At 41.4% G+C, this 27,109-nt stretch overlaps 1 protein-coding gene across 8 annotated transcripts in view; it reads right to left on the bottom strand.

The window, feature by feature from the left end:
* ATG13 (autophagy related 13) overlaps positions 1-27,109 on the bottom strand; it is a 56,842-nt gene that overhangs the window by 7,928 nt on the left and 21,805 nt on the right. For 3 of the 8 annotated variants that reach the window (XM_059141152.1, XM_059141172.1, XM_059141162.1), the window contains 12 exons: positions 18,509-18,590; positions 17,440-17,520; positions 16,862-16,981; positions 14,700-14,746; positions 13,396-13,536; positions 8,535-8,575; positions 7,670-7,766; positions 7,229-7,327; positions 6,331-6,424; positions 1,792-1,890; positions 923-1,033; positions 389-525 (listed from right to left, as the gene is read on the bottom strand). In XM_059141152.1, the coding sequence (XP_058997135.1) occupies positions 389-525; positions 923-1,033; positions 1,792-1,890; positions 6,331-6,424; positions 7,229-7,327; positions 7,670-7,766; positions 8,535-8,575; positions 13,396-13,536; positions 14,700-14,746; positions 16,862-16,981; positions 17,440-17,520; positions 18,509-18,577 (1,136 nt within the window). In that variant the 5' untranslated portion in view covers positions 18,578-18,590. The remainder of the gene's footprint in view (positions 1-388; positions 526-922; positions 1,034-1,791; positions 1,891-6,330; positions 6,425-7,228; positions 7,328-7,669; positions 7,767-8,534; positions 8,576-13,395; positions 13,537-14,699; positions 14,747-16,861; positions 16,982-17,439; positions 17,521-18,508; positions 18,591-27,109) is intronic. The other 5 variants (XM_059141182.1, XM_059141200.1, XM_059141192.1 and 2 more) reach the window with 5 other exon arrangements.

Below are 27,109 nucleotides of genomic sequence, written 5' to 3'. Positions count from 1 at the left end.
CTACTACCCCAGATCCACTGTGGCCCCAAACTTGAGGGTTACAGCAGACCCCCTGCTTTGGTCCTCGGGATACACTGAGGACTGACTCCAAGGGAATACATCTGGGTGTAAGAGGAGAGGAACACACACACGCATACACGTACATGCGCACATCCCCTTCACTAGATTACGGTGATAATAAGTAGGTCCTGGCTGTTGGCTGTTAAGAGCAAGCTTGGGGCAGCTTCCTGACATGCCAGCAGCAATGTAAGATTCTTATCAAGAACTTTAAGAATTCCACATTTGGGGCCAAAGTGCCAAGCCTGAGGCAATGCTGAGAGCGACTCTTTACTGACAGCAGAGAGGCACACATGTCCGGGAGGATGGGCCCTGGCCACTGCGAACTCACCTGCTGGAAGGTGTGGCAGCACAGTGGGCCCCGTCAGACAGGGTGTAGGTCGCCAGTCTCTCCTGGTCAGCCTGGGCACCGTGGGCTGGCTGGTTAGGAGCCAGGGGTACCCCACCTTCCTTCCCAGGAACCATGAGCTTTGGGGGAAATGGAAGAATATGAGGAATGTGAGGAATGGCAGCGTCAGGCAGGACGGGAAACTTGGCCGAGCGCGATGGGAGCTGCCTCTATGCTTTTCTACCGCCAGTGCTGCCACCAAATGTGTGGGAAACCTTGGATCTATGTTTTCTCTGGGACTCAGCTAATGGGAGACAGGACACGCGTGGTAAGAACTACAAAGGGAAAGGAAAGAGGGAGAAAACCCTTGGAAGCTCTTCTTTCCTTTCTGAACTATATGAGGCTCTTCCTTCTGGAGTCACCTGGGCCCTCTGAAGTTACTTAGCATCGCACTGGGCCGGATGAGGCCCTTCTCCCGCCACATGGCAGGGGAGGCAGCACAGGAACCCCCAGGGTCCTCCCAATCTTTAAAGATACCTGATGAGGGTGTGTGGCATTTAAGCCAGCAGCAAACGCTACTGGGTAAGCCAGGTCAGCTGATCCAACGCCCAGGGCAGCAGGCTGATAGGAAAGGCGAGAGCTTGAGAGCTAAGCGAGAGAAAAACAAAGACGGGCAGAAGAAAGGAGGAGGGAAAAATAGGCAATCCTAGAGCATGACTAATGGTCAAGATTGTGGAGAGGTAAGGAACGGATCCCAGCCCGCACCCTCACAGCTGGGCTTGGGGGGCCGGACGGAAGGGTTAAAGACAGACCAGGCCATTAAGCTAAGGCTAAGAAAGCAGAGACTCATTTGCAATGGGACTGACATTCCCAGCTCTGCAGTCTTCTAAAGGCCTCAAATGAGTTCCCTGCTCCCCCTTTCCCCAGGGGCTCAGCTAACTATTGAGGTTTCCAGCCCAAAGGACTGGGGAAGCACAGGCCTGGGCAGAACCTGCAGCCGAAGTCATTGGTTTCTCTCAGGTCATTCTATTTTCTCCTTTGTCCTTGAGGTCCCTTTGAAACAGAAGGCCTCTTCCCTAATCACACCCTCCATCACCCCTGGGTATGGGAGGGTTCCTATTTATATTGACAAAGAAAGAATACCACTCTTGGATTGTTTATTTGGAAATAAGATATAAATAACTTCATGTATTTTTTACATCAATGGTAGGAGGAGGGGCAAATGAAACATCCTATTTTGGGCAGCTGTGCTATAGCTGCATCCTGTTAAAAATCAATTACCAAACCTCAAATAACCCCCAGAACACTTGGGGACATTTAAACAGCTATCCCCTGTACTTTATGCATACTTTTTAAATAAAAAGATGCCACCTGATTATAGTCCCTTCTCCCCAGTATGGACTCACTTGATGGGAAAAGGCCAGTCCTGCCATGGGGACCCTCAGAGTGTCCGTCACCACAGGAGTAGGGGTCTGAAAATGTGCCTTTGTGACAGTAAACACACACTGTGCACAGATACACACAGAGACAGGAGAAACAAGAGAAGAAAACAGAAAAGGGACTTGAGAAAGAAGTGAAAACAACTCTGGAAGGGGAGACAGCCACAGGGGCCGGACTGCACTCAGGAAGTCGGGGGTGAGGCAGGGAGAGAGCAACATGGCTGCCTCCCTAGAAGGACAACTTAGAAGCGTCTGAAGAAGGTACGTTTATCCCAGGGGGCTCCACTGCATGCTAGATGACCCGGTGAGCAGGTGGAAAACAAAGGTGAGTCAAGCTGGTGGCAACAGGGAAACCCAAACCAAGCATTAGTGTGTTCTTAGTCAAAAGAGGCGGAAGGGTGTTAGAGAATGGCTTCCAGCAGCGAGGGCTTGAGAGCAGGTGCAAGGCGTGCTGAGGATGAAGACCCAAGGGTACAATGCTAGACTGGAGACCCTTTCCCGGGGACCCAGAATCTGTAAGGACACGTTCAAACAACAGACATTTGCTGACTGAAACTTTATAAATGCTTGGGTCCACGGTACCTGGGTGGCTCAGTCAGTTAAGTACCTGACTTTGGCTCAGGCCAAGATCTCAGGGTCCTAGGATTGAGCCCCACCTTGGGCTCTGTGCCAAGTGGGGACCTCTGCCCCGCCCCTTCTCATGCTCTCTTAAAAAAATAAAATCTTAAAAAAGAAAGCTCAGGTCCCCAGCTGCACACCTGACTACACCATCTGAGGCAGGATGAATTGGTGAGTACAGGTGTAGGCACTGTGTGTGTGTATATGTGTGTGTATGCACACACTCTTGCCTGTGCACATGCATGAGAGTGTGTGTGTGTTTTATAGCCCCACATGGTGAAGGAGAACATGATGCAGTAAAAGCCGGGGCACTTTAAAAACTCTTAGATTTCGGGGCTCCTGGGTGGCTCAGTGAGTTAAGCCTCTGCCTTCGGCTCAGGTCACGATCTCAGGGTCCTGGGATTGAGACCCGCATTGGGCTCTCTGCTCAGCAGGGAGCCTGCTTCCCCGTCTCTCTCTGCCTGCTGCTCTGCCTACTTGTGAACTCTCTCTGTCAAATAAATAAATAAAATCTTAAAAAAAAAAAAAAAAAAAACAACTCTTAGATTTCAAAGCTAATTAAGATTATTTTGGGTCGGGGCGCCTGGGTGGCTCAGTGGGTTAAAGCCTCTGCCTTCGGCTCGGGTCATGATCCTGGGGTCCTGGGATCAAGCCCTGCATCGGGCTCTCTACTCAGCAGGGAGACTGCTTCCCTTCCTCTCTCTCTGCCTGCCTCTCTGCCTACTTGTGATCGCTGTCAAATAAATAAATAAAATCTTAAAAAAAAAAAAAGATTATTTTGGGTCTTGCTGTTCTATCTTTAAGTCTTACCAATTAGCTAGTTAATGCTTAGAACTGGAGGTCGGACCTGAAATCACAGAAGCAGGTTCAGGGTCACAACTATTTCCTGACTCGACTCTGTGCCCACATGACACAATGGTCTGTATTTGGTTGGGAAAACAAATACCACATTAACATGCATTTTACTGGACTCTAGCAAAAAGCTCAAATAGAAATTGTTGAACAGTTATGCAATTCCCTAGGCTAAATCGAGGAAGAAACTAGTTCAGTAGTTACAGGAATGATGAGACCTGCTGGCAAATCATTTTCTCTTTCTGCTCTGCCACTAAGGTTGAAAATGAATACTTTGGGACACCTGGGTGGCTCAGTCAGTTAAGCGGCTGTCTTTGGCTCAGGTCATGATCCCAGGGTACTCAGACTGGGTCCTCCACTGGGCTCCTTGATCAGCGGGGAGCCTGCTTCTCCCTTTGCCTCTGCCTGCCACTCTGCCTGCTTGTGATCTTTTGCTCTCTGACAAATAAATAAATAAAATCTTGAAGAAAAGAAAATGAGTACTTCTGCAACAAACTGTACCAGCCCCAACCGGAGGTACTTAGAGGGTAATGAGAAGGCTCACCCATGGGATGTTCAGTGTTGATAAGATCTTGGCACCATCTACTTGCAAACTGTGACAAGACACAACAGGCGACTGATACCATGAGAAAGATAGGCTCCCCTTACACAGGTCAACCGACTTTGTGCAAACGGGAGATGCAGTAACTACTTAACTTCCCCTTACTTTGGGGGTCAGGTCAAATTTCCACTGTACTCAAGAAAGAGACAAACTGATTTGTTAAGCCCCAGCCTCACCATTCTCGTATCTTCCAAGTCACAACCTCATTTACTGTTCATGCATTTATCATTTCTAAAACAAAACTCTGTGGGGGGGGGGCACCTAGGTGGCTCAGTGGGTTGAGCCTTGGCCTTCAGCTTGGGTCCTGATCTCAGGGTCTTGGGATCGAGCCCCACATTGGGCTCTCTGCTCAGCAGAGAGCCTGCTCCTCCCTCTCCCTCTGCCTGTCTCTCTGCCTCCTTATGATCTGTCAAATAAATAAATAAAATATTAAAAAAACCCAAAACACCAAAATGGTGGCACCTGAGTGGCTCAGTTGGTATGCGTCTGCCTTTGGCTCGGGATATGATCCCAGGGTCCTGGGATCGAGTCCTGCATCAGGCTCCCTGCTAAGCAGAGAGTCTGCTTCTCTCTCCCTCTACGCACTGCCCTCCTCATGCTCTCACTTTCTCTCTAATGAAAAAATTAAAAAATAAAACAACACTTTGACTATCTAAAAAATAATCTACTTGCACTAATGTGCTCTGGTGGACCTCCCCCTCTTTTTGGGTCAGTACTGTTCTATGTCAGCAGGAGTGCCAGAAGCTGCCTCCTCCCAAAGCAATGGTGACATTCATGGCTATATACCTTCACCGGGGGAGAGGAGTTAACAGGTCCCACCCCCCAACCACCCAAACTGTCTAGGCAACTTTTAGCAAGAATCTTCTTAACTCTAAATTGGGACAACAGAAATAACAGAGACCCATGGATTTTGTCATTTCCTTCACACACATTAAGTTTTTTTTTTTTTCGGCTAACTTTTGTGCTTAACTTCTGTTTTTTTTTTGTTTTTTTTTTTTTTTTTTTAAAGATTTTATTTATTTATTTGACAGAGAGAAATCACAAGTAGATGGAGAGGCAGGCAGAGAGAGAGAGAGAGGGAAACAGGCTCCCTGCTGAGCAGAGAGCCCGATGTGGGACTCGATCCCAGGACCCTGAGATCATGACCTGAGCCGAAGGCAGCAGCCTAACCCACTGAGCCACCCAGGCGCCCTTAACTTCTGTTTTTGAAACAGATGAGAACCATAATTTTATCCAGTATCTCCCAACAACTCAGAATGAGTAAATTTAAATAATTTTCTTAATTAAAAAACACAGAAAATAAAAATTCATGGGTAGTGAATTAATTTTTTGGACTCCCAAAGAAAGATGGTTAAAGGGGATAATCTGGGACCAGTTGAGAGGAACACAGAACTGAGTTAGGTCTGAAGAAACTGTCTAATGTGCAAATCAGAGAGAAAGGGAGTGGCAGAGAGGATGCGCAGGCAGAGCAGGGAGCTGTAGGCCATAAGGTGGGAGACGAATGACTCGGGCTGGAAGGGAAGAAACACGCCCTGAAATTCAGTCACAGACTTGGTACCACGTACGTTATACAACAATGCCCCCAGGTGGGTCTGCTTGGGAAGCTGAGAACCTTGTTTGGAGCCTGTGTTCCGCTGAAACTGAGTTTGACACTGGAGATGGACTCAAGTGGAAAAGTTAACGGTTTAAAATGTTCAGATTAAGAATGCAGATAGCCAGAAATCTGTGTCAACTATGAACAGAGACCGCACTGCTGGTTTCTTACTGGCATTCTATGCCAAATAATTACTGGTTCTTTTTGTGCTCCTTCCATTATGAGGAAACATATTAACCACTTCCAAAGTGAAGCAGCTACCAAATCAACAAGAGTAGGATAGAGTACCCCTCTGGAATCATAATGCATTTGGAATTCTAGGACTCCTCTTCTAGGGACTTTTACATGTCTCCAGGAACGTGAAGGTTACGTGTAATCTTATGGGTTAAGAATGGTTAGAGACTAGAGGGGCACCTGGGTGGCTCAGTCAGTTAAACATGATTCTTGGTTTGGCTCAGGTCATCATCTCAGGGTTGTGAAATGGAGCCCCGTGTTGGGCTGCATGCTCAAAACAGAGGCTGCTTCAGATTCTCTCTCCTTCTCCCTCCCCCCTTGGCCTCTGCTTGTGCGCACATGCATGCGCTCTCGCTCACGCTCTCTCTCTCTCTCAAATAAATAAATAAATAAATCTAAAAAAAAAAAAAAAAAGGCATGGTTATAGACTAGAAACATTGCAATATTACCTGCTAGATAAGAAGGCTCTACCTCACCCCTCAAAACAACCCCCTGGCAACAATGACCACCACTACCACCACCAAAAGAGACTATCTAAATTCTGACACATTTCAAGTCCATACGTGTACTAAGTAACCAGAGCCACCCCAGAACTGTTTCCCTGTACCTGAGACGGAGGAGAGGTGGAGAAAGAGGTTGTACACACTTCTTGAGAATCTTCTACAGAAGGATATGTTACTCCAGTGTCCTCACCAGCAGTTCTAGGATGACAGGAAAATAAATCATGAATTTTATGGTCACAGCAGTCGGTTTCAGAAAGGATACAAAGGGAGCTTAGATAAAGACGAAAGCTGGGACAAGAGGTGTTTCAGGCAGAGCTCATTATGGCAAAAGAGGCATGTTGAGTCCTTGATAATGTCAGACATAACCAGAGAAAAACATCTAGAGGCTGACCAAGGCTTTTATTTTTAACCTAAACATTTTACCTGATATGTCATTTGATAATATTTTCTTAAGCCTGACCAGTGTTGGGACCAAAGAACTATAAGCAATTAGAGATGCAGTGAAACAAAGTCTAGACTCCAAAGACGAACCTATCCAACTTCAAAAGTCCTTCACGTAAAGGCAGTATCTTTCCTAATAAACATCTGTTCTGACCTCTACAGAACTCTGTTTTCTGGGATCTAGGCCTAAAGACATTGGATTCTAATCTATAACTAAACTGTGCCAATGGTGACCATAAAACCATTTAATTTGTGAAGGACATTCTGTTAATTACTGCCACTCTTATAGTCTCTAAGTAAAATCAAATCTAAAGTCAAATTACTACCGTCAAGATCCAAAATGCCCAAGAATTTTCGGAGACAGTCTATACATTCCAAAGCTTGGTGTACCTTACAGGCAGGGAGCAGGCAGCAACAGGGAGGGAAGCTAACCACACCACTGCTCTCCATGTGGGGTCCCCAGCACTGCCCCCTGCCCACTGTGCTTATGGAGGTGCTCTGTGTGCAAGGTGGATGCTTTTCCCTAGCTGCAGTCTGGGAAAGCCCCTACACGTTCCTCACCTGTAATTGCAGGGGTGCATGGGTGAGGAGCTGGGATAGGGACGGTCCACAAAGTGATCAATGATAATCCCCATGATAGGTGGGGTCCTCTCAAATTGCCTGTAATGCAATAAGCAGATTGCAGTATTTGTTAGAATGCCTTGTCAGCCCCCCTGAAGTCTTCAGAGGACCCCTCGCCTTAAATCTACTGGAAGGAACCTCTAGTCTTAACTACTGCATCCCTAAATATAAACCACAACTCTACACGGATGGCTCCGAGACACTCAGATTCTCCCATCTGGAAACGGGGCTCTTTCTCGAGTTTATTTTCCAGAAGGGCAGATTTCAGCAATGGCAAAGCTGAACTGTGGGCTTAGCCACGGAGTGTGAGGGGACAGACAAACTTTAATATCTTGAATATCTTTGGAAGAGTTCTTTTGGATTCCAAGGCTCTCTCCTCACCTGGTAGACATAAATGCCAAGTTAATTCTGTAAGCACATGAAAGAGTGATCGTGCCCACAGGGGTGCCTACTGTCCCAACACGAACTGTCTGGAAACCTAGGAGAAGAAATACATAATTAGCTTTTCCCCAGAGAACATGGATACTGTCCCCAGTCTGGCCTTCCCTGAATCATTTAGCCTATCATACAATCTCTGGCATTATCTACTCTGCCATGAGTGAAGCGGCCTTAATTTCCTTTATGTTTATGTGTGTGTTTGTGTATATACATAATTTTTTAAATTTATAAGAAAACAGCATTCTCTTTCCAGATAAACCTACCTTCAAAGAGGCAAAACAACTGTCCTTTTTAGGACGTTAGTCCTAAAGTTTGAGCAAGTCCTAATCAACCCGGCCCCAAGGTGTCACATGCTCTGTGAGACAGAAAGGAGGCCCCGAGGCTTTATCACACAAACCCCTTGGTTTATGTAGACGTGGAAGTGACTGCACTTCAACTCATGCTGCCACCCAAAACTAAGTATAGAAAAGAACCAGGGCCTGGGAGGCATTATTTCCAACAAAGCTTTGCTGGTTTTCTTGGTTTCGTTTCCAATTTTTCAAAATTGCTTATGCTCATCAGAAACATTAAACATGCTCATTATAGAAAATTAGGAAAACAGACAATGGTATCAAGAGTAAGAAAGAATACTAGAACTCTGGGCAAAATTATTCAGTCATTCCCTGGCAGCTCTTTGGACCACCTTCCTGTCTTTTCCTTACTTATATCACACATATTAAATCACAAACTACACATTAACAGTCAGTACCCAAGGCCATCTCTGAAGTCAGGAGGGCTCTTAACACTACCAATGCTTTTTGATACATACCTTCTCCTAAGCCATTCAGCTGAACTTCACCAAAATATATCCTTAGGAAAGAAAAAAAAAAAAAAAGGAAAAGAAATCAATGATCCTTTTTTTGTTCTCCAAGATTTTTTTTTCTTGTCTGAGAGACACAGGGAGTGAACACAAGTGGGGGAGTGGGAGAGGGAGAAGCAGGCTTCCCACTGAACAGGGAGCCTGATTCGGGGCTTGATCCCAAGACCCTGTGATCATGACCTGAGCTCAAAGCAGATGCTTAATGACTGAGCCACCCAGGAGCCTCAAAATAAATGATTCTTTATTCTAAGGGCCTACAGACAAAACAATTTAACAAACCCTTCATTTCTTATCTGCATGAATACCTCTCCTAATGAAGCAATAATGTTACCACTTCAATGAAGCTGCAGGCATAGGGATACATATGGAAAGAATTGCTGTTGTTGTTTTTTATGACTTCATTTATTTGACAGAGAGAGATCACAAGTAGGCAGAGAGGCAGGCAGAGGCAGAGGGGGAAGCAGGCTCCTCAGCGAGCAGAGAGCCTGATGTAAGGCTTGGTCCCAGGACCCTGAGATCATGACCTGAGCCGAAGGTAGAGGCTTTAACCCACTGAGCCACTCAGGCGCCCTGGGATTATAACATTTAAGATCTCCTTTCTTAAGGAGAACACTCTTACACTGTTGGTGGCAATGCAAACTGGTGCAGCCACTCTGGAGAACACTATGGAGGTTCCTCCGAAGTTAAAAATAGCTGTATAACCAACCAATTGCACTACTAGATATTTTTTCCAAAGGATACAAAAATACTGATTCGAAGGGGCACACGTACCCTAATGTTTTTGGCAGCATTACCAACAATAGCCAAATTATGGAAAGAGCCCCCATGTCCATCAGCTGATAAATGGATAAAGAAAACGTGATATATATTTATTTCCATTATACACTCCATATATATATTCCATATATATACAAAAGAATATTACTCAGCCATCACAAACAATGAAATCTTGCCATTTGCAATGATGTGACTGGAACTAGAGTGTAATATGCGAAGTGTTCATTAGTCAGTCAGAGGAAGACAAATACCATATGATTTCACTCATATATGGAATTTAAGAAACAATACAGATGAAATAGGGGAAGGGAACGAAAAATAAAAGAGGATAAAAACAGAGAGGCAAACCATAAGAGACTATTAACTAAAGAGAATACACTGAGGGTTGATGGAAGGGAAGTGAGTGGGGGGAATGCGTTAACTGGGTGATGGGCATTAAGGAAGGCACGTGATGACCCCTGGGTATTGTATGGCAACTTTCAAATATGCAATAGAAGGTACCATATTTTGAGAGTGGTCTTCAATTAGGGGAGCTCTCCATGCTTGTCACAAGTCATTCCAAAGTAAACTGGTTAAGAAATTCAAAAATCTTTTCCAATATAGAAGAATTACACAAGACTATTTATTCTGAAAATACAAAAATATAAGCAAAGTAGGACCTTCCCCTGAATTTCCCTGGGAAGGGCAGTCTATATTAGCTCTAAGTCTGATCTATAAAACATGACAAACTACACTATAAAACACTGTTATACTTTCCTGGTAATATGGTTAAAAATTAAACATGTACATGGCTTTGTTCAACTAAAAACTAAGCTCCAACAATATACAAAGCCCTATGGTTAGGTGTTAGGTGGGAGATAAGAATAAGCTAGGGAGGAGATTCAGGGTAAATCTGAAACCCAGGTTTCACAAATTGTAATCTGGTATGAGAGAAAAGAAATGTGTTTAATTTCTGAAATACATGCACAAAAGGGACAGACGCCATAAAGCAGGGGTCAGCAAATTTTTGTGAAAAGGGTCAGATATTTAAGGCTTGCAGGCCATGCAGTCTGAGACAGACTACTCAGCTTTGCTGTTGTCTTGCAAAAGTAGTCGTTGATGACACATAAATCAAGGGGGAGGCTGTGTTCTAAAATTATTTCATTTAGGAGTACCTGGCTGGCTCAGTCAGAAGAGTGTGAGACTCTTGACCTTGGGGTCATGAGATGGAGCCCCATGTTGAATGCAGAGATTACTAAAAAAAAATAAACTTAAAAAAATAAAATAACTTTATTTATAAAAATAAGCAGACGGTCTGCTGGCCATAGTTTGCTGACTCCTGCTATAAAATAACATAGGAATGATGTCAATAAAAAGCTGCCAAAAGACATTCTGTTGCAACCTTTGGTGGCTCAGCTGGTTGAGCATTCAACTCTTGATTTCGGCTCAGGTTTCTAGAAACAAGCCCCGTGTCGGGCTCCCTAGTCACTGGGGTAGACTGCTTGTCTCTCTCTCATTCTCCCTCTGCCCTTTCCCCTGCTCATGATCTATCAAATAAATAAATAAAATCCTTTTTTAAAAAAAGCTCAGTACTCATTTGAATATTGGTAATTGGTACAGTGCTTATCTAACCACCTTCTTGGCTATATCCTTTATGACATTCAGGTGCTAAGCAAAAGTTTTCTTCACAGATAGCGGGCAGACAACATTTTAATTCAGTCTTAATGAACAACAAATTCAGAATGAATTTTTATAACGATGTAATTATACAGTGACATGATTAAATTTACTAAGTTGGGGGAAATGATAATATAGCTTTAAAAAAAATAAACCAGAAAGTTATTCTTTAATGGTATAAGGCTGTACTGTTACCCTGTTAATGATTGTATAGGGGCACCTGGGTGGTTCAGTCAGTTAAGCTTCTGCCTTCGGCTCAAGACATGATCTTGGGATCCTGGGATCGAGCCCCCCCTGTCAGATTCCCTGCTCATCAAGTAGCCTGCTTTTCCCTCTCCCTTTGCCCCTCCCCCTGACTTGTGCATATGTGTTCTCTCTCTCTCTCTTGCTGACAAAGAAATTAAAAAATCTTTAAAAAAACAAAACAAAACACAATAATATAAAAAAAAGGGAGGGGAGCCAAATCTACCTCTGAGATCACACACTTCTCTATGGTTTAAACCATATTATTTGTATCCAAAAGCACTCCTAAATAATAAACAGTGAGCAATTAATCCTGCCTTACTCCAGAGATACAGAATAAAGCTTTAAACATTGGTAATGAAAGGACCAAAAGTCCTAGTTAATTAAGTTGATGACTAGTAGTGTAGTATGGTTACTTAAGAAGAACCAAAATGAAGGGAGCTTGGTATAGGTAAGTGAGAAGAGTTAGAAGTGGTCTTTTGTTATATACATATATCTTTAAAGGTTTTATTTATTTGTCAAGAGATAGAGAGAGCACACCCATAAGCAGGGGGAATGGCAGACAGAGGAAGAAGCAGGCTCCCTGGCGAGCAAGGAGTCGATGTGGGGCCCAAGCTGAGGGCCCTGGGATCATGACTCAAGCTGAAGGCAGATGCTTAACTGACTAAGCCCCGCCCAAGCATCCCTCTTTTGCTATATTTGAATAAAGGTCTAGTAATTTTCAAATGGAATACTCAAAGCCTGAAGACTACAGAGAAGACAAAAAAAATATTTTAAAGATTTGGAAAAATAGGCGTGCCTGGGTGGCTCAGTGGGTTAAGCTTCTGCCTTCAGCTTGGGTCGTGATCTCAGGGTGCAGGGATCGAGTCCCGAGTCGGGCTCTCTGCTCAGCAGGGAGCCTGCTTCCCCTCACCCCTGCCTCCGCCTGCCTCTCTGCCTTCTTGTGATCTCTATCTGTTAAATAAATAAATAAAATCTTAGGGGGGAAAAAAAAGATTCGGAAAAATAAACAAACATGGGTAGGGTTGCTAGATTACTGCTAAGAAAATTTAAGAATGACTTGATAACTACTCTCGGTAGTAGACTGTTTAGCTTAACTAGTTAAGGCTCTAATTCTTAGTCTTTTCCATCCTGTTATACTAATTTCTCCTCACAATTAGCTCTATACCTATAAGCCAAAGGCTAAAACCAGTAGCTCATCACAACATGAAAAAAGTCTTGGGTGATCTGGGAACTCCTGGCTTTCGCTGTGCCACTCTCATACTTTCCTACTTACCTTCTATACCGCCGCTAGAGCCCCTCTCACAAACTGCACACGGCTCATATTCCGTCCCCAACTTCCATGCCTTGCCATCTGTCGCACTCCCCTCTTGGAATGATCAGTCTCCCTCACTTCTACCAGCTGAAATCCTCTCTGCCTCAAGGTCTAGCTTGAATCCCACTTCCTCCAGGAAGTCTGTCTGGTTTTCCCACCCAGAACACACTTTCCCTCCCTGTGTTCTCCTAATACTTTTCTACTGATACTGCTATGTAGTCTTCCAATCCTGCTTTTTATTGTAATTATGCATATGACAAACTGTCTCCCCCAATAGATAGGCCCCTACGGGGTAGGGCCTCTGTACAGTTCTTCCTTGGGTCTAGCACAATGCTCACATTAAAAAGGCACTCGATAAATACATGTTGAGGTGAACCACTCTAAGGAAAATACTCAAAGAATCACTGAGAAGTTCTTTATATCCACAGACAACTATTAACAACAAATTGAATTTGAAAGTCTGTTAGACAGGTTTTAATTTAACTCTGAAATAGAGAAGGCTGTGGTATTTTCCCAGGATAACCTGGTTTTGAAAGTCTTAAGCCCCTTTTTCAGCTTTGAGATGTGTATTACTACAACCTCAAAATCCATTCCATAGGAATCAGTGACTGTACACAGAACAAAAGGACAAAGAACCTGGTAGCTTTGCAAAGTTGAGGTTCACAAAGGAGGAAGGACAGACAATCATAGTAAAGCTGCAGCATCTACTATCCTACCAACCATCTGTCCAAAATTAATCACAGAATACTCCTATACCAGTCGATGCGCCAAGTGGCAAGGCTAATGAGTGAATCAGGAAGGTGACACTATGTTGTTTACCTGTACAATATGACATATTCGTGCCCCTGTTTTCTGGAGAGTCTGTAAGCTGGTGTCACCCTAGTTATGGCAAGGAGGGACTTCAGCAGCAGCGACAGTCTGTTGTACACCGTGTAGGAAACTTTAATCTCTTTATCACACCTGAGGAGCACACAGAAACAATCAGCATTCGCCTACTCAACTCACATAAAACCAAGAACAGAAATGTAACGGATATAGAGGTGTTATGTTCTGTCTAGTGACTGAGAATCGTCTGTTAGCATTATTCATGAATTCTGATAGAATATAACCTGCCTTGCAGTCCACATAACACCTTTCACAGAGTATGACAGTCAACATAGATGACTGCAAATTAAGTGTGGGAACTGCAGAAGATTAAATTTATCATGAAAACAGGTTCTGAACTAAACGTGTAATTAGAGGTTTTTGTCAGTTTATCAAGAGATTATTGAGGTAAGCAAAAGTTTTACTTTTCTGTGCTCTAGAACCAGGCAGTAGATAACAAAAGGCACCTAATGTTTTCTTCTAGCTTTGAAGCTATTATTTAAGAAACAAAGCTACACACTCAAAAACAGTAATTCAATACTGCAATTATATTAATGGAAGTGCAAATAATTTCAAGATAGTATCTTATGAGATTTCTACCTCTACATATCTAATGGGAAATCTAGAGAAAAGTCTGTTTCGTACTAAAATTTTAGACTATACCTGGCAATAGCTTTCTACTTAGGAAAGAAAAACAATACCCACAACCCAGACTTAATTATTAAGATTTTTCTTTTGATGTGTTGCTATTTCCTCCATTTGCCTATATACTGCTCATGAAAACTGAAGCTTCAGGCAGGAAGTAAGCTAATCTGCCTTGAAATAGGAACATGGAGAAGGAAAATAACATGCATTTCCAATCTATGACCAACACAGCATGTAAAAAGGAGTAGTGAAGGGGAATCATACTGGATGTCTGCCATACAGAAAACAGACAACACAGAGCAGTCATGTTACAAGAGCTCGCAAGGGATTTAATCAGAGAACTATCTGTACTCTGGGAAAACAACAAACCCTTTTCAGTCTTTTCTCTGCTCTTTTCCCTGTGGTGTCTAAGTTTCAGTGGACTGACCCTCCCGCTGAAGGTCAACTCTGTGCCTGGGCTGGAAGCCAAGCATGAAGCAAATTGTAGCAAAGACCTACTGGCTTTGTTAAGTGGGAAGAACACCCTCCATGACTGGTAACAAAAGCCCTGCTTTCCCTGTGTCATCTTTTATCCTCAGCTACCACAACCACAGACCCTAAGTCAGAGCACTTACTTTTCATTCATTTCAAGACACCAAATTTCTAGCTCCATGGAATCTCCCTGTAGATGGGACAATTGAAAAATACTTGTTTTAATTATTTCTTTTATTATAAAGCACTGTACAGTCACTATAAAAATACTGAAAAAAATAAAGGGGAAAAAATCAATTTATAAACTCACCAGCCACTTTAATAAATAACATGAGGGGTGCCTGGCTGGCTCGGTTAGAAGAGCAGGCAGCTCTTGATCTCGAGGTCATGCGTTAAGACCCATGTTGAGTCTAACAATACTTAAAATAAATAAACCTAAACATTTTTTTAAATGTGAGATTATACTGTATGTTATTTTTATCACTTTCCCATTAATAAACACAACATGAAGTTTTCCTTAGTAAAATTCTACATCATTTTTAATGGTTGCATAGTATTCTACCCTATGACCATCATTTCATCCAATCAGTTCCCCAAATACATGGACATATAGGTCACTCCTAATTTTTCACTACCACAAACAAGATTCTGATAAATAGCCTTGAGATTAAAACTTTGTCATTGCCCTAAATAAATTTCTTAAGATAAATTTCCAGAATTAGCATTGTTAAACAGTACTCATGCTTCAAAGATTTTTGCTATGTATATCCAAATTACTCTTCAGAAAGGCCAACACTTCAGATGATGGAGAGAGCCTTTCCCTCCAATTCTATAGGAGATATTTTTAGGTGACACCCACTGCTAAGGAATACCTTAACAAGCTCCTCACTTAAAAATCTTTTTAGCTCTGCAATGTCTTTAGCCAAACTGTTCAGTCTTTCTCTGGTACTCTGAACAGACTTAGTCCAGTGGGTGGGAAAGAAAAACAGAAACCAAAGCCAGAATCCCTCAACCCTGTAACACTCCTGTGTGCCACTTAGTAAGAAGGACAGTCATACTTTTGAACACAAGTAACCTTATTACCAATCAACTGGAAGAGGGCTATTCTTTTAGATTTGGGAGTAACCCTGGGTTAGTTTGTGGAATACAGAACTTACTAGTTCTAGATAAAATTTAAGTATGTATCCTTAAGGTATCTTTTTCATCATACTGTCATTTTTAAATGATGTGATAAATTTTGGATTTCCCCTGCTCCCCAAAGTCAAGGGAGGATGAATAGTAGGAAGTATCCAAGACTGCTGGTGCAGTTTGTCTAGGATAATCGGAATATTTTATACTCAGATTTCACCTGGGAAAGGAAAGAGTTCTTCTAGAGAGTCCTTTAGGACTCCCTGTGGATCACTAACAAAAATGATTCATAGTATAAACTGGTAATACAGTAAAGAAGAGTAGGAAGTTTTGTTTTTTGGGGGGCTAAGGTTTCCACAGAACAAGTATCGACATCATTCATTCAACAAACTTCATCAAGAGTGCCATCCAGGCACTGAGCTAGACCCAAGAGATGATTATTTATTTATATCCTGCCTCATTTCAAAAAGAATCTGAACTACAGAAATAAATAAGATGTGGTGTAACTGCTGACCTCAAGAATAGAAGTGTAAAGTATGAAAGGAACATGGAATGATCGCTACTGTAAGTTATGTTAGGCACTTTACGAATAAAGATTAAATGAGAAAATATAAAAACCCTATGAAGTGTCATGTTAGTTTGGTGGTGTTGGTGGGGGTGGGGTTAGGTAATTTGGCCAAAGTCACTCAGCTAGGATCTGAACTTGGGTCTGTGCAGCTCCAAACTCCAACTGCCTTTTATTATACCACCCCAGCTTCACAATCTTATAATGGAAATAAATCAATAAACACACAAGTAACAATATCTGCCTTGATCCTGATGTGAAATAAGTAAAAACACATCTATAAAAAATCACAGTACATCAACTGTATTTTAGAAACAATGTAAACAAAGCATATGGTAAGTCTAAGGAAAGTAGTTACCTCTCCCACTAGAAAGGGGGTTTCAAGAGCACATGAGTCTTGAAGGATTAAGTAGAAACATTTCATACATAGTTGACACATGAGGAGGACAAAAAGCCCATTTCAAGTGTTTGGGAGAATAAATACAAAAAGCATGACCTCCTCAGAGAATGCTAAATTCAGAGAGGGAGGAAGCAGGAATGAAGTTGAATTGGAACCGGAGTGTGAAGAGCTTTGAGTGCCAAATGAACACACCACCCTGGCCATAACCTTACCTCAGAAGTCTTGAGTGAGATCTCCACACACATTGATCTCCCAACAGCAGGCAACTGTCCTGCCAGCGCCTTTTTTGCTTCATGTGTAACCTCTGGGATGTCTTTGATTGCTAAATTGAACTAGAAAACAAAAGGGACTTTTGTTAAACACTCACAAGGCACATTATGGGAACATAAAGCAGTGAGATGGTTATGCTGGGTAATGCGGGCATAGCTTTGAGTGATGAAGGACATCCATTCATTTCTCCCTTGCCCAGAAAAGTCCTGCATCAAAGCCCCAAAACTCAGGTTGAAAGAGGTAATGACTTATTATAAAAATCAGTCAACAAGGTATTTTCCTAAAGACTAAATTTTTCCCCGACTGCAGAAGAAAGATGAAAATCATACAAACCTAGGGCTACCATCTGATGAAGAATGTACTTTCCAAGTGAATGAATCAAATGGAATTCGACATATTAATGTTATGATTTAGTAATACTATAAACTGTATTCTTTGCAACTGTACCATGTACAATTCCTGATGACAAACACGCCTTAAAAAAAAAAACAAAAACAAAAAAACAAAACAGGAACTTTACCCAATCTGAACCCGTTGGGGATGAAGATGAACGAGTGCAAATCTTCTCGCCGAGTCGAGCCTGGACAATCACTTGGACAGTCTAAAAAAACAAAGCAAACAAACAAGAAAAAAAATCAATGATGAAGAGTCTTAAATTGATCTGACTCACAATCAGGGTTAACACCCCCTGAATGCAGGGTTATAAAGATGCCAATGATCGTAACATCACTTTAGGAAATGACAGGATTTTAAAATTCAAGAACATATTAAAAAAAAACAACACAAAAATAATACTGTAAATATTCCTGAGGGCATAATGTCAACTGATTGGAGGAATTTTAGTTTAAGGCTTGGGATCTGTAATATTCTCACATGGCAGAAGGAAATTTGCACATGGTAGCTCTGACTTTCATAAAGAAACAAGTCCAACCGTAGGTTTAAATATTCACTGCCGTACACTTATGTAATCATAGTAGATTTAAACCAAGGATTCCACAATTATTCATATCATTTGGCCCATATGGCAAAAGTCTCCCAACTAATTTTACAACCAGAATCTACTGCATGGATTGTTTTTTACATGGCAATCATGAGAAGGAGTGATAGAGGTGGAAATGATTTTTAGATTTAAGAAAATATAACTTCTCAAGAAAATATAACTTCTCAAGCATTCAAGATTCAGTTTTAATTCTTCATTTACCCAGAAGGGAACAATAAATGAAAGTCAGGCATTTCAGAGTTAGCTGATGCTTTGGGAAGGATGCCTGAAATGCTGTCCATTCCAGTCCACTGTCTTTGTTCCCACCCCAAGGGAACATACTGTGCCAATAACCTGGCATAATAGTTTGACATTTCTGCAAACAGCCTTGCAAAAAAAAAATTTTTTTGAACAAGTAGCTGTGGAAAATTGGAAACTACTTTTTAGTTACACCCCCAGTACCACCCCCAAACTTCACAGTTTGGTTTACAACAGACAGAAGTATCCCTTAAAATGGGCAAGCTGCAAGCTGTTATTCTATATTTCCAAAAAGGGAGAAGCACGGAAGTTATTTCTAACAGTTCTGAGCTCAAGAGAATAGATATATTACCTTGAGGGCAAAAAATTTAATAAACTTGTCCAGGTCCTTTCTGTCCTGGGAATTGAGATCAGTTTCCATTGCCTATAGGAATCTAAAACAGGAAAAAAAAAAGTGTTGAAAAATGTGACTAATATCTTTTAAATTCAAAGCATACAGAGATGGTATTGTCTAGCTGTGCAAACAGTCATGTGGGAGGGAAAAAAATTTCTCCCTAAGATACCAAAGTGAAAAAATATTAAGATAGTATCTTTTGAGGAAAATAAATTCCTCACAAAGAAAATCTAGGCTGTAAAATTTAATTCCCATTCCGGAATGGAAAAAAAGAATACTTCCTTAACACACACACACAAGAAAAGAACCAAAGTCTAGGGACCTGAACAATAGATGAGGACAAGCCATTTTACCTGCATCTGAAACTTTGAGCTTTACCTATAATTTATCTATTAAAAAAAGTTCTACTACCCACCATACTGAGGACTAAATTTCTAACAAGACAAAAATTGTTAAAACATAAAATGAGGGGTGCCTGGGTGGCTCAGTCGGTTAAGCATCTGACTCTTGATTTTGGCTCAGGGCATGATCTCAGGGTGGTGAGATTAAGTGCAGTGTGGCTCCTTGGGAGCTGGAGTCTGCCTGGTGTTCTTTCTCCCTTTCCCCTCCCCCTGCTCACACATGCTCTTGCTCTCTCTCTTTCTCTCTCCAATAAAGAAACAAAATCTTAAAAAAAACATAAAATAAGATCATCTGTATTCCTTCAGAAGGGCACTAGATCAGTTTAACTTTGGGGACCCCTTTTGAGAATCTGGTAACAAGACAAGGCCTTTCTCTAGAAAAATGCACACATATAGAAATGTTTGGATATAACTTCAGGGGGTTCATGGATTTCATGGAGTACATCACAGCTCCTCAGGTTGAAATGGCTTCAGGTAGAGCTGGTATGAGGAAGCGAAAACATTTAGGGAGAGAACATGAACAAAGAGTATCAGCAACAGAGAGCAAAATGGATTTGGAACTATTAAGTATCCCAGTTTTTTAGAGGACTATGTATGGACAGGGAGATGGTATGGCTGGTTGGGGCCAGATCATGAGAATCTTTTTTTTTTTTTTTTTTTTAAAGATTTTTTCTTTATTTATCTGACAGAGATCACAAGTAGGCAGAGAGGCAGGCAGAGAGAGAGGAGGAAGCAGGCTACCTGCAGAGCAGAAAGCCTGATGTGGGGCTCGATCCCAGGACCCTTGGATCATGACCTGAGCCGAAGGCAGAGGCTCAACCCACTGAGCCACCCAGGTGCCCCAGATCATGAGAATCTTGAATGCAATGCAAGCCTAATACAACAGAAACGGGAGCTCCTTCAAGATCTTTGAGGAAAGGAACTAACAGGATCAGAGTGCTAGCATCATCTGAATGGTGCTTTAGAAAGAGCTTTGCTAGCGTATTGTAGAACAGTTTTGAGTATGAAAAGCAGGGAGACCAGTTAAGTCCTTGGCAATAATGCAGGCTTGTGGTCAAGGCTAAAACTCTAGTACAGTTATGGTTTGGAGATAGTATGGGTGGGAGATATTTTAAAGGAAGAGCTGATGGGATTTAAGGACTACTACAAAAAGTTTAACAAGGTTTCAGTTAACAATAAACAGGAAGCTAGTTTTAAGGAAATGTATAAATAGAAAAGAGCTGAAACTAAATTTTAAAAACTGAGATATAATACCATACACAAAAATAAATTCAAAATGGATGAAACATCTAAATGTGAAACAGGAAAACCATCAAAATCCTAGAGAACACAGGCAGCAACCTCTTTGGCATCAGCCATAGCAACTTCTTAACTACATTTGTCTCCCAAGCTGAGGAAAGGGAAACAAAAGTAAAAATGAACTACTGGGACTTCATCAAGATAAAAATCTGCACAACCAAAGAAAAAAATCACAACTAAAAGGCAACCTACAGAACGGGAGAAGATATTTGCAAATGACATATATGAGAAAGGGTGAGTATCCAAAATATATAAAGAACTTACCAAATTCAACATCCAAAACACAAATAATCCAGTTAAGAAATGGGCAGAAGACATGAACAGACATTCTTCCAAAGAAGACATACAGTTGGCCAACAGACACATGGAGTATGCTCAATTTCACTCATCATCAGGGGAATACAAACCAAACCTACAATAAGATATCACCTCACACCTGTCAGAATGGCTAAAATCAACAATACAAAAAACATAACAGGTGTTGGTGAGAATGTGTAAAAGGGTGAACCCTCTTAAAATGTTGGCAGGAATGCAAACTGGTGAAACCACTCCTGAAAGCACTATGAAGGCTCCTCAAAAAGTTAAAAATAGAACTACCCCATGATCCAGCAATTTCACTACTAGGTGTTTACCCAAACAATACAAAAATACTGATTTGAAGGGATATATGCATTCCAATTTTTATATCAGCACTATCAACAATACCCAAATTATGGAAAAAGCCCAAATACCCATCAACAGATGGATAAAGAACTTGTGATATATATATATATATATATATATATATATATATATACACATATACACATATATACATATATATGCACACATATACACACACACACAATTGAATACTGCTCAGCCATCAAAAAGAATGAAATTTTGCGGGACATTTGGGTGGTTCAGTTGGTTAAGTGTCTGCCTTTGGCTCAGGTCATGATCAAAGGGTCCTGGGATTGAATCCCACATCAGGCTCCTTGCTCAGGAGGAAGCCTGCTTCCGCTTCTCCCTCTCCCTCCCCCTGCCATGCTCTCTTTCACTCTAACCAAAAAAAAAAGGGGGGGGGTGCCTGGGTGGCTCAGTGGGTTAAAGCCTCTGCCTTCGGCTCAGGTCATGATCCCAGGATCTTGGGATAGAGCCCCACATGGGGCTCTCTGCTCAGCGGGGAGCCTGCTTCCTCCTCTCTCTCTGCCTGCCTCTCTGCCTACTTGTGATCTCTCTCTGTGTCAAATAAATAAATAAAATCTTAAAAAAAAAAAAAAGGATGAAATCTTGCCATTTGCAATGATGTGGATGGAAATAGAGTGTATTATGCAAAGTGAAATAAGACAGTCAAAAAAGACAAATACCAAACAATTTCACTCATGTAGAATTTAAGAAATGGAACAAATGAACACGGGGAAAAAGACAAAGGCAAACCATGAAACAGAACTATAGAGAACAAACTGAGGGTTGCTGGAGGAGATGTGAACGGGGGATGGATTAAATGGATGATAAGAATTAAAGAGGGCACTTGTGATGAGCACTAGGACATAAAAGTGATGGAATCACTAAATTCTACTCCTGAAGCTCATACTACACTATATGTTAACTAACTGGAATTTAAATAAAAACTTAAAAGTACATGGGGTGCCTGGGTGGCTCAGTGGGTTAAACCGCTGCCTTTGGCTCAGGTCATGATCTCAGGGTCCTGGGATCGAGTCCCACATCGGGCTCTCTGCTCAACAGGGGGCCTGCTTCCCTCTCTTTCTCTCTGCCTGCCTCTCAGTCTACTTGTGATTTCTCTCTGTCAAATAAATAAATAAAATCTTAAAAAAAAAAAACTTAAAAGTACAAAAAATAAAAATAAAAATAAATAAAAATGGGGTATAACTTACATGTAGTGAAATGTACAAATCTTGGGTGTACAGCTCAATAAATATCTTATTGTTTTTATTTCTATTTTGATAGATACTTTGTTTGTATATATCCATATAACTGCAATTCAGATCAAGTTACAGAACATTTCCAATAGTTCAGAGGGTTCCCTTGTGTCCCCTCAGGAAAAAGTAACCATTATTCTGACTTCTATCACCATAGATCAGTTTTATCTATTCTTACAAATCATTCCATTTAAATAAATGGAATCAAACAATATTAACTCTTTTGTGGGTAGCTTCCTTTATTCAAGTCATGCCTGTGAAAATCATAATGCTGCATGTGGAACTTTATTCTTTTTTTCATTGCTATGTAGCACTCCACTTTACAAATATATCACAAATTATAAATTCCAGCAGATAACCATTTGTGTTGCTTCCTGGTTTTGGCTATTGTATTTTTACACAAATCTTTTGGTGGATATAAACACTCCTTGCCATCAGCTGTAAGCCCAGCATTATTAATGCTGGGTCACAAAGTGTAAGTACCTAGTTTTACCAGACACGGACAGTTTTCCAGAATCTGTACCGATGTACACACCCATCAGCAGTATATGATGGTTCCGGATGCTCCACAGCTATACCACTACCTGGTACTACTGATTCTTAAATTTCAGCCATCCTGGTAGAGGTGCGGTAGTATCTCATTTAATCTGTATTAGATGATTAGTGATTAAATTAGTGATTAAATGAACACTGGATTCCCCCTATTAGCATCTTTTCATAAGCTTATTGGCTACTTGGAAATCATCTTTAATGAAGTTCTAGTTCAAGTATTTTGCCCAATTAAAAATTAGGTTATCTTTTTTTACTAAACTGTTGAAGTTTCTAAAATATATATATAGTGGATATAAGTACTTTGTTGGATATGCACTATAAATATCTTCTCCCAGTTTGTGTCTTGCCTTTCTTACAGCATCTGTTTCTTTTCATGAGAGTCTGAATATACTAATGGACAAAGGCCAGACTACTGTATCAAAATAGAGCTCTGACCCACAACCTGCAGGAACCAGCCCAGAAAGGAAGTGAAACTAACATTCCATTATCTAGCCCAAGAAGTCAACATACTATCTACAGTAATCAGTCAAGGAAGCCAAACTATCTCTACCAACTAACTAGTCCAGAAAGCCAACAGTAACCCTAAAAAACTGACCCCAAAGAGTCAAGACTTGAGTAATAACCCCCAATTACCTCCCCTAATTTTCCTCCCTGGTTCCAACTTAGGACCAACCACAGAAAGCCAAATATATAAACTTAAATAACCACATAGGATGCCCCCACTTGTAGTTAGGCTGCCTAGAGCTTTCCCATGCCAATAACCCCAAATCAGGACATATCTGAAGTTCTTCCTTTCCTCCACTATAAAGCTTCCCACTGGTCTACCTGCCTTTGAGTCTTTGCCAATGCGAGTGATGGCGGCTAACTCCCCTGCTATGACAAGCTCTGATTAAATAGGCTTCACCCATTCTCATTTTTGTGTTTATTTCCACATTAAAAACAGCCTTGCTGAGGTATAACTGACAATAAAAAATATACTGGAAATGCAATGCATAGTAAGTTTTTTTTTTTTTTTAAGATTTTATTTGAGAGCAAGTGAGCATAGGGGCAGGGGAGCAGAAAGAGAAGGACAAGCAAACTCCATGCTAACCGCAGAGCCTGATTCAGAGCTCAGTCCCACAACTCTGAGATCATGTCCTGAACAGAAATCAAGAGTCAGACGCTTAACTAAGGGACCCACCCAGATGCTCCAAGATGCTGTAAGTGGTGACATCTATTTGTAACTGTAAAACCATTACCACAAAGTATCCCCACTGTAATCTCTCCTTCCAGTACCTCCTCAATGCCTCATCCTTTGGCAACTACTGCCCTGCTTTCTATCACCATAGATACCTACCTGCATTGTCTAGAGTTTTATATAAATGAAATCAGAAAGTATGCACTCTTTGGCTTCTTTCACTTAGCATAATTATTTTGAGGTTCATCCATGTTGTGTTCTATGTTCATGTTCATTTTTTCTATTGCTGAGTAATAGCCTCTTATGGAGTCTTTTGATTAGCAGAGGTTCTTAATTGTAATAAGTCAAATTTCTCAACTTGTTTTTTAGCACTTCTTTGTGCTCTGCTGAAAAAAATTTTTGCTGATCTCAAAGTCATGAAAATCTTCTTTTCTTCTAAAAATGTTATTGTTTGCCTTTCATGTTTACATTCATGATCCATCATAAATTAATTTTTCCTGTGGCAGAAGTTTGGGGTTGAGGTTCATTATTTTTTTGATAATCAGTTCAGGTTACTTAATAGGTCAAATCAAAACACCAAATAACCAACTTGTAATTAATGGAAAGGGTAAGACTGAGGTTAAAGTTGGAGAGAAGGAGATAGTCTCCAAAAAGAAGGAATAGTTTAAAAACCATAGCAGTAGATGAAATCACCATGGAAGACAGAAGGGAAAAATAACAAAGGCCCCAGGAAAATACCATAAAGAGAAATGCCAGAACTTATCAAAGAAATATGAAAAATGATTTCTGAGCAGTCATCATAGAAACTGAGAGGAAGTAAGTTTCAAGATTGAAGGGATGGTCAAATAACATAAAAGTACTTGTGGAAGAGGCAAAACTTGACCTCTACCCCTCAGGTTTCCAGCTGGGCGTCTTTAACAAAAGGACAGATTAACAGGAGAAAAACGTTTTTTTGTTTTTAAAGATTATTTATTTACTTATTTGACAGACAGAGATCACAAGTAGGCAGAGAGGTGGGCAGAGAGAGAGAGGAGGAAGCAGGCTCCTGGCCGAGCAGAGAGCCTGATGCGAGGCTCGATCCCAGGACCCTGGGATCATGACCTGAGCCAAAGCCAGAGGCCTTAACCCACTGAGCCTCCCAGGTGCCCCAAAAAACGGTTTATTAACACCTGCAGTGCACATCTCACAAAAGAGACCTCAGCAGAGGGGCACCTACGTGGCTCAGTCCGGTTAAGCGGCTGTTTTTGGCTAGGGTCATGATCCCAGGATCCTTGACCAAGTCCTGCATCAGGTTCCCTGTTCAGCAGAGAGCCAGACCTCAACAGAAAAGTAATCGAAGAGTGTGGCTTAGAACTGTGGCTTATATGGGATCTTCAACAAAGAATGATAAAGTTGTAGAGAAATGACAAGACAAAGGAAAGCAGTTCTAGGCTTCCAAGGGTGGCAAACTGTGGGAAGGTAAATATATGGGAGGAAACTAATGGGGTAAGCTTTGTTTGCAGATTCCACCGGTGCCTTCTCTAAGCCGTAAGAGTCTGTCTCTAAGAAAAGGAGAATTTGGGGCACCTGGGTGGCTCAGTGGGTTAAGCTACTTCCTTCGGCTCAGGTCATGATCTCAGGGTCCTGGGATCGAGCACCGCATCGGGCTCTCTGCTCAGCGGGCAGTCTGCTTCCCTCTCTCTCTCTCTCTCTCTGCCTGCCTCTCTGCCTACTTGTGATCTCTCTCTCTGTCAAACAAATAAATAAAATCTTAAAAAAAAAAAAAAGAAAAGGAGAATTTATCTCACCTTCGGGCAGAAAAGTGGAAGGTAAAGACAGGTTCTTCAACATTTACTGCTTAATGGCCTTCAAATCAAAATAATTTTTATTTCAAAGAGGCATATTCACATTCTGATTTCCTTCACTTTCAAGGTGATGAGAAAAATGCCACTGGACTTAACATCATGTTGCTAATGATCTTTGAGTGAATCACCTTTTTTTTTTTTTTTTTAAGATTTTATTTATTTGAGAAAGAATGAGAGAGAGAGAGAAAGCATTGAGAGTGAGGAGGGTCAGAGGGAGAAGCAGACCTCCCAATGAGCAGGGAGCCCGATGTGGGATGATCCGGGGAGTCTAGGATCAGGATCTGAGCCAAAGGCAGTTGCTTAACCAACTGAGCCACCCAGGTTCCCGAGAGGATCGCCTCTTAAGAGCAGGGGTGCTTCAGCTCGATTCTGAGAAGTTAAGAAGGAAGAGACCTCAAGCTGCTGTGAAAAGGATTTTCTCTACAGCACAACACTATTTGAGCAAATGGGGGGGGGGGTGGAGAAACCAATGAAGGAGAAACAAAGCACCTGAGAAGAAAGGACTGAGGGACTCAGATGCCACAGTAGAGTCTACTGTGATCAATGATAGGTTAAGGCCCGAAGTGATCCAAATTAGAAAGGACTTATCTTTTAGAGCCTACCACTTGTCTGTCTGACCGCATTTTGAAGCATACACCCACCTTCAGACCTTCCTGAATATTGGTTGAAAAGAACACCAACAAATGTTATGGTAAATATAAAGCCTTTTAAAGGGTTAAACTGTTCAAGGCCCTGAAGCAACCACAGCAACAGATCTGAGATAAGAATAATGCTGGAGGGTTGTACTGCCCTTATTTAATACTGAATTTGAAGTGGGGAACTGTGTTCCCACCACCAGAACACCTACCAATGCAAACATAATAGCACACTGACTCTTGTGACTTTTTGTTCGGAGGTAGAACTAAAGGATTATGTAACTAGAGTTAGTTAGAGAGCCAAAAGGGGCAAGATCTCCACTGGGGAAAAAGTTATCTACAGACATCAGAGCTTGTTGTTCCCTCAGGCTTCGCCTATCTAGCAGTTAATTCATCCTTTAGAATATAAAGTTTACCCTATGCCTTGCTTGTTTTAACAGTCCTTCCTCGAATGTTCCAAGGACTTGAAAGGGAAATTAAAAAGGGACCTACAATTCATCCCTTTTTTCTGCCCTTTACTAATACTAGCCAGTTACTAAATCCTTCAAGTTCTTGCTTATACAAAATCCTTTTATATATGTGCTACATTTTCATTTCTAAAGAACCACCTTAATCCAGGTCTCATTTCTTAGCTGGAAGAGACTCACTTGGTTACTCTACATTTGAACGAGATCAGGATATGCCATCCCAAAATAAGCCACTTTGGCATAAAGATTATTTTAAGCTGAA

Source organism: Mustela lutreola, chromosome 1 (assembly GCF_030435805.1).
Source record: "Mustela lutreola isolate mMusLut2 chromosome 1, mMusLut2.pri, whole genome shotgun sequence".
NCBI classification, from domain to species: Eukaryota; Metazoa; Chordata; class Mammalia; order Carnivora; family Mustelidae; genus Mustela; species Mustela lutreola.
This window is presented reverse-complemented; position numbering and strand designations above follow the sequence as displayed.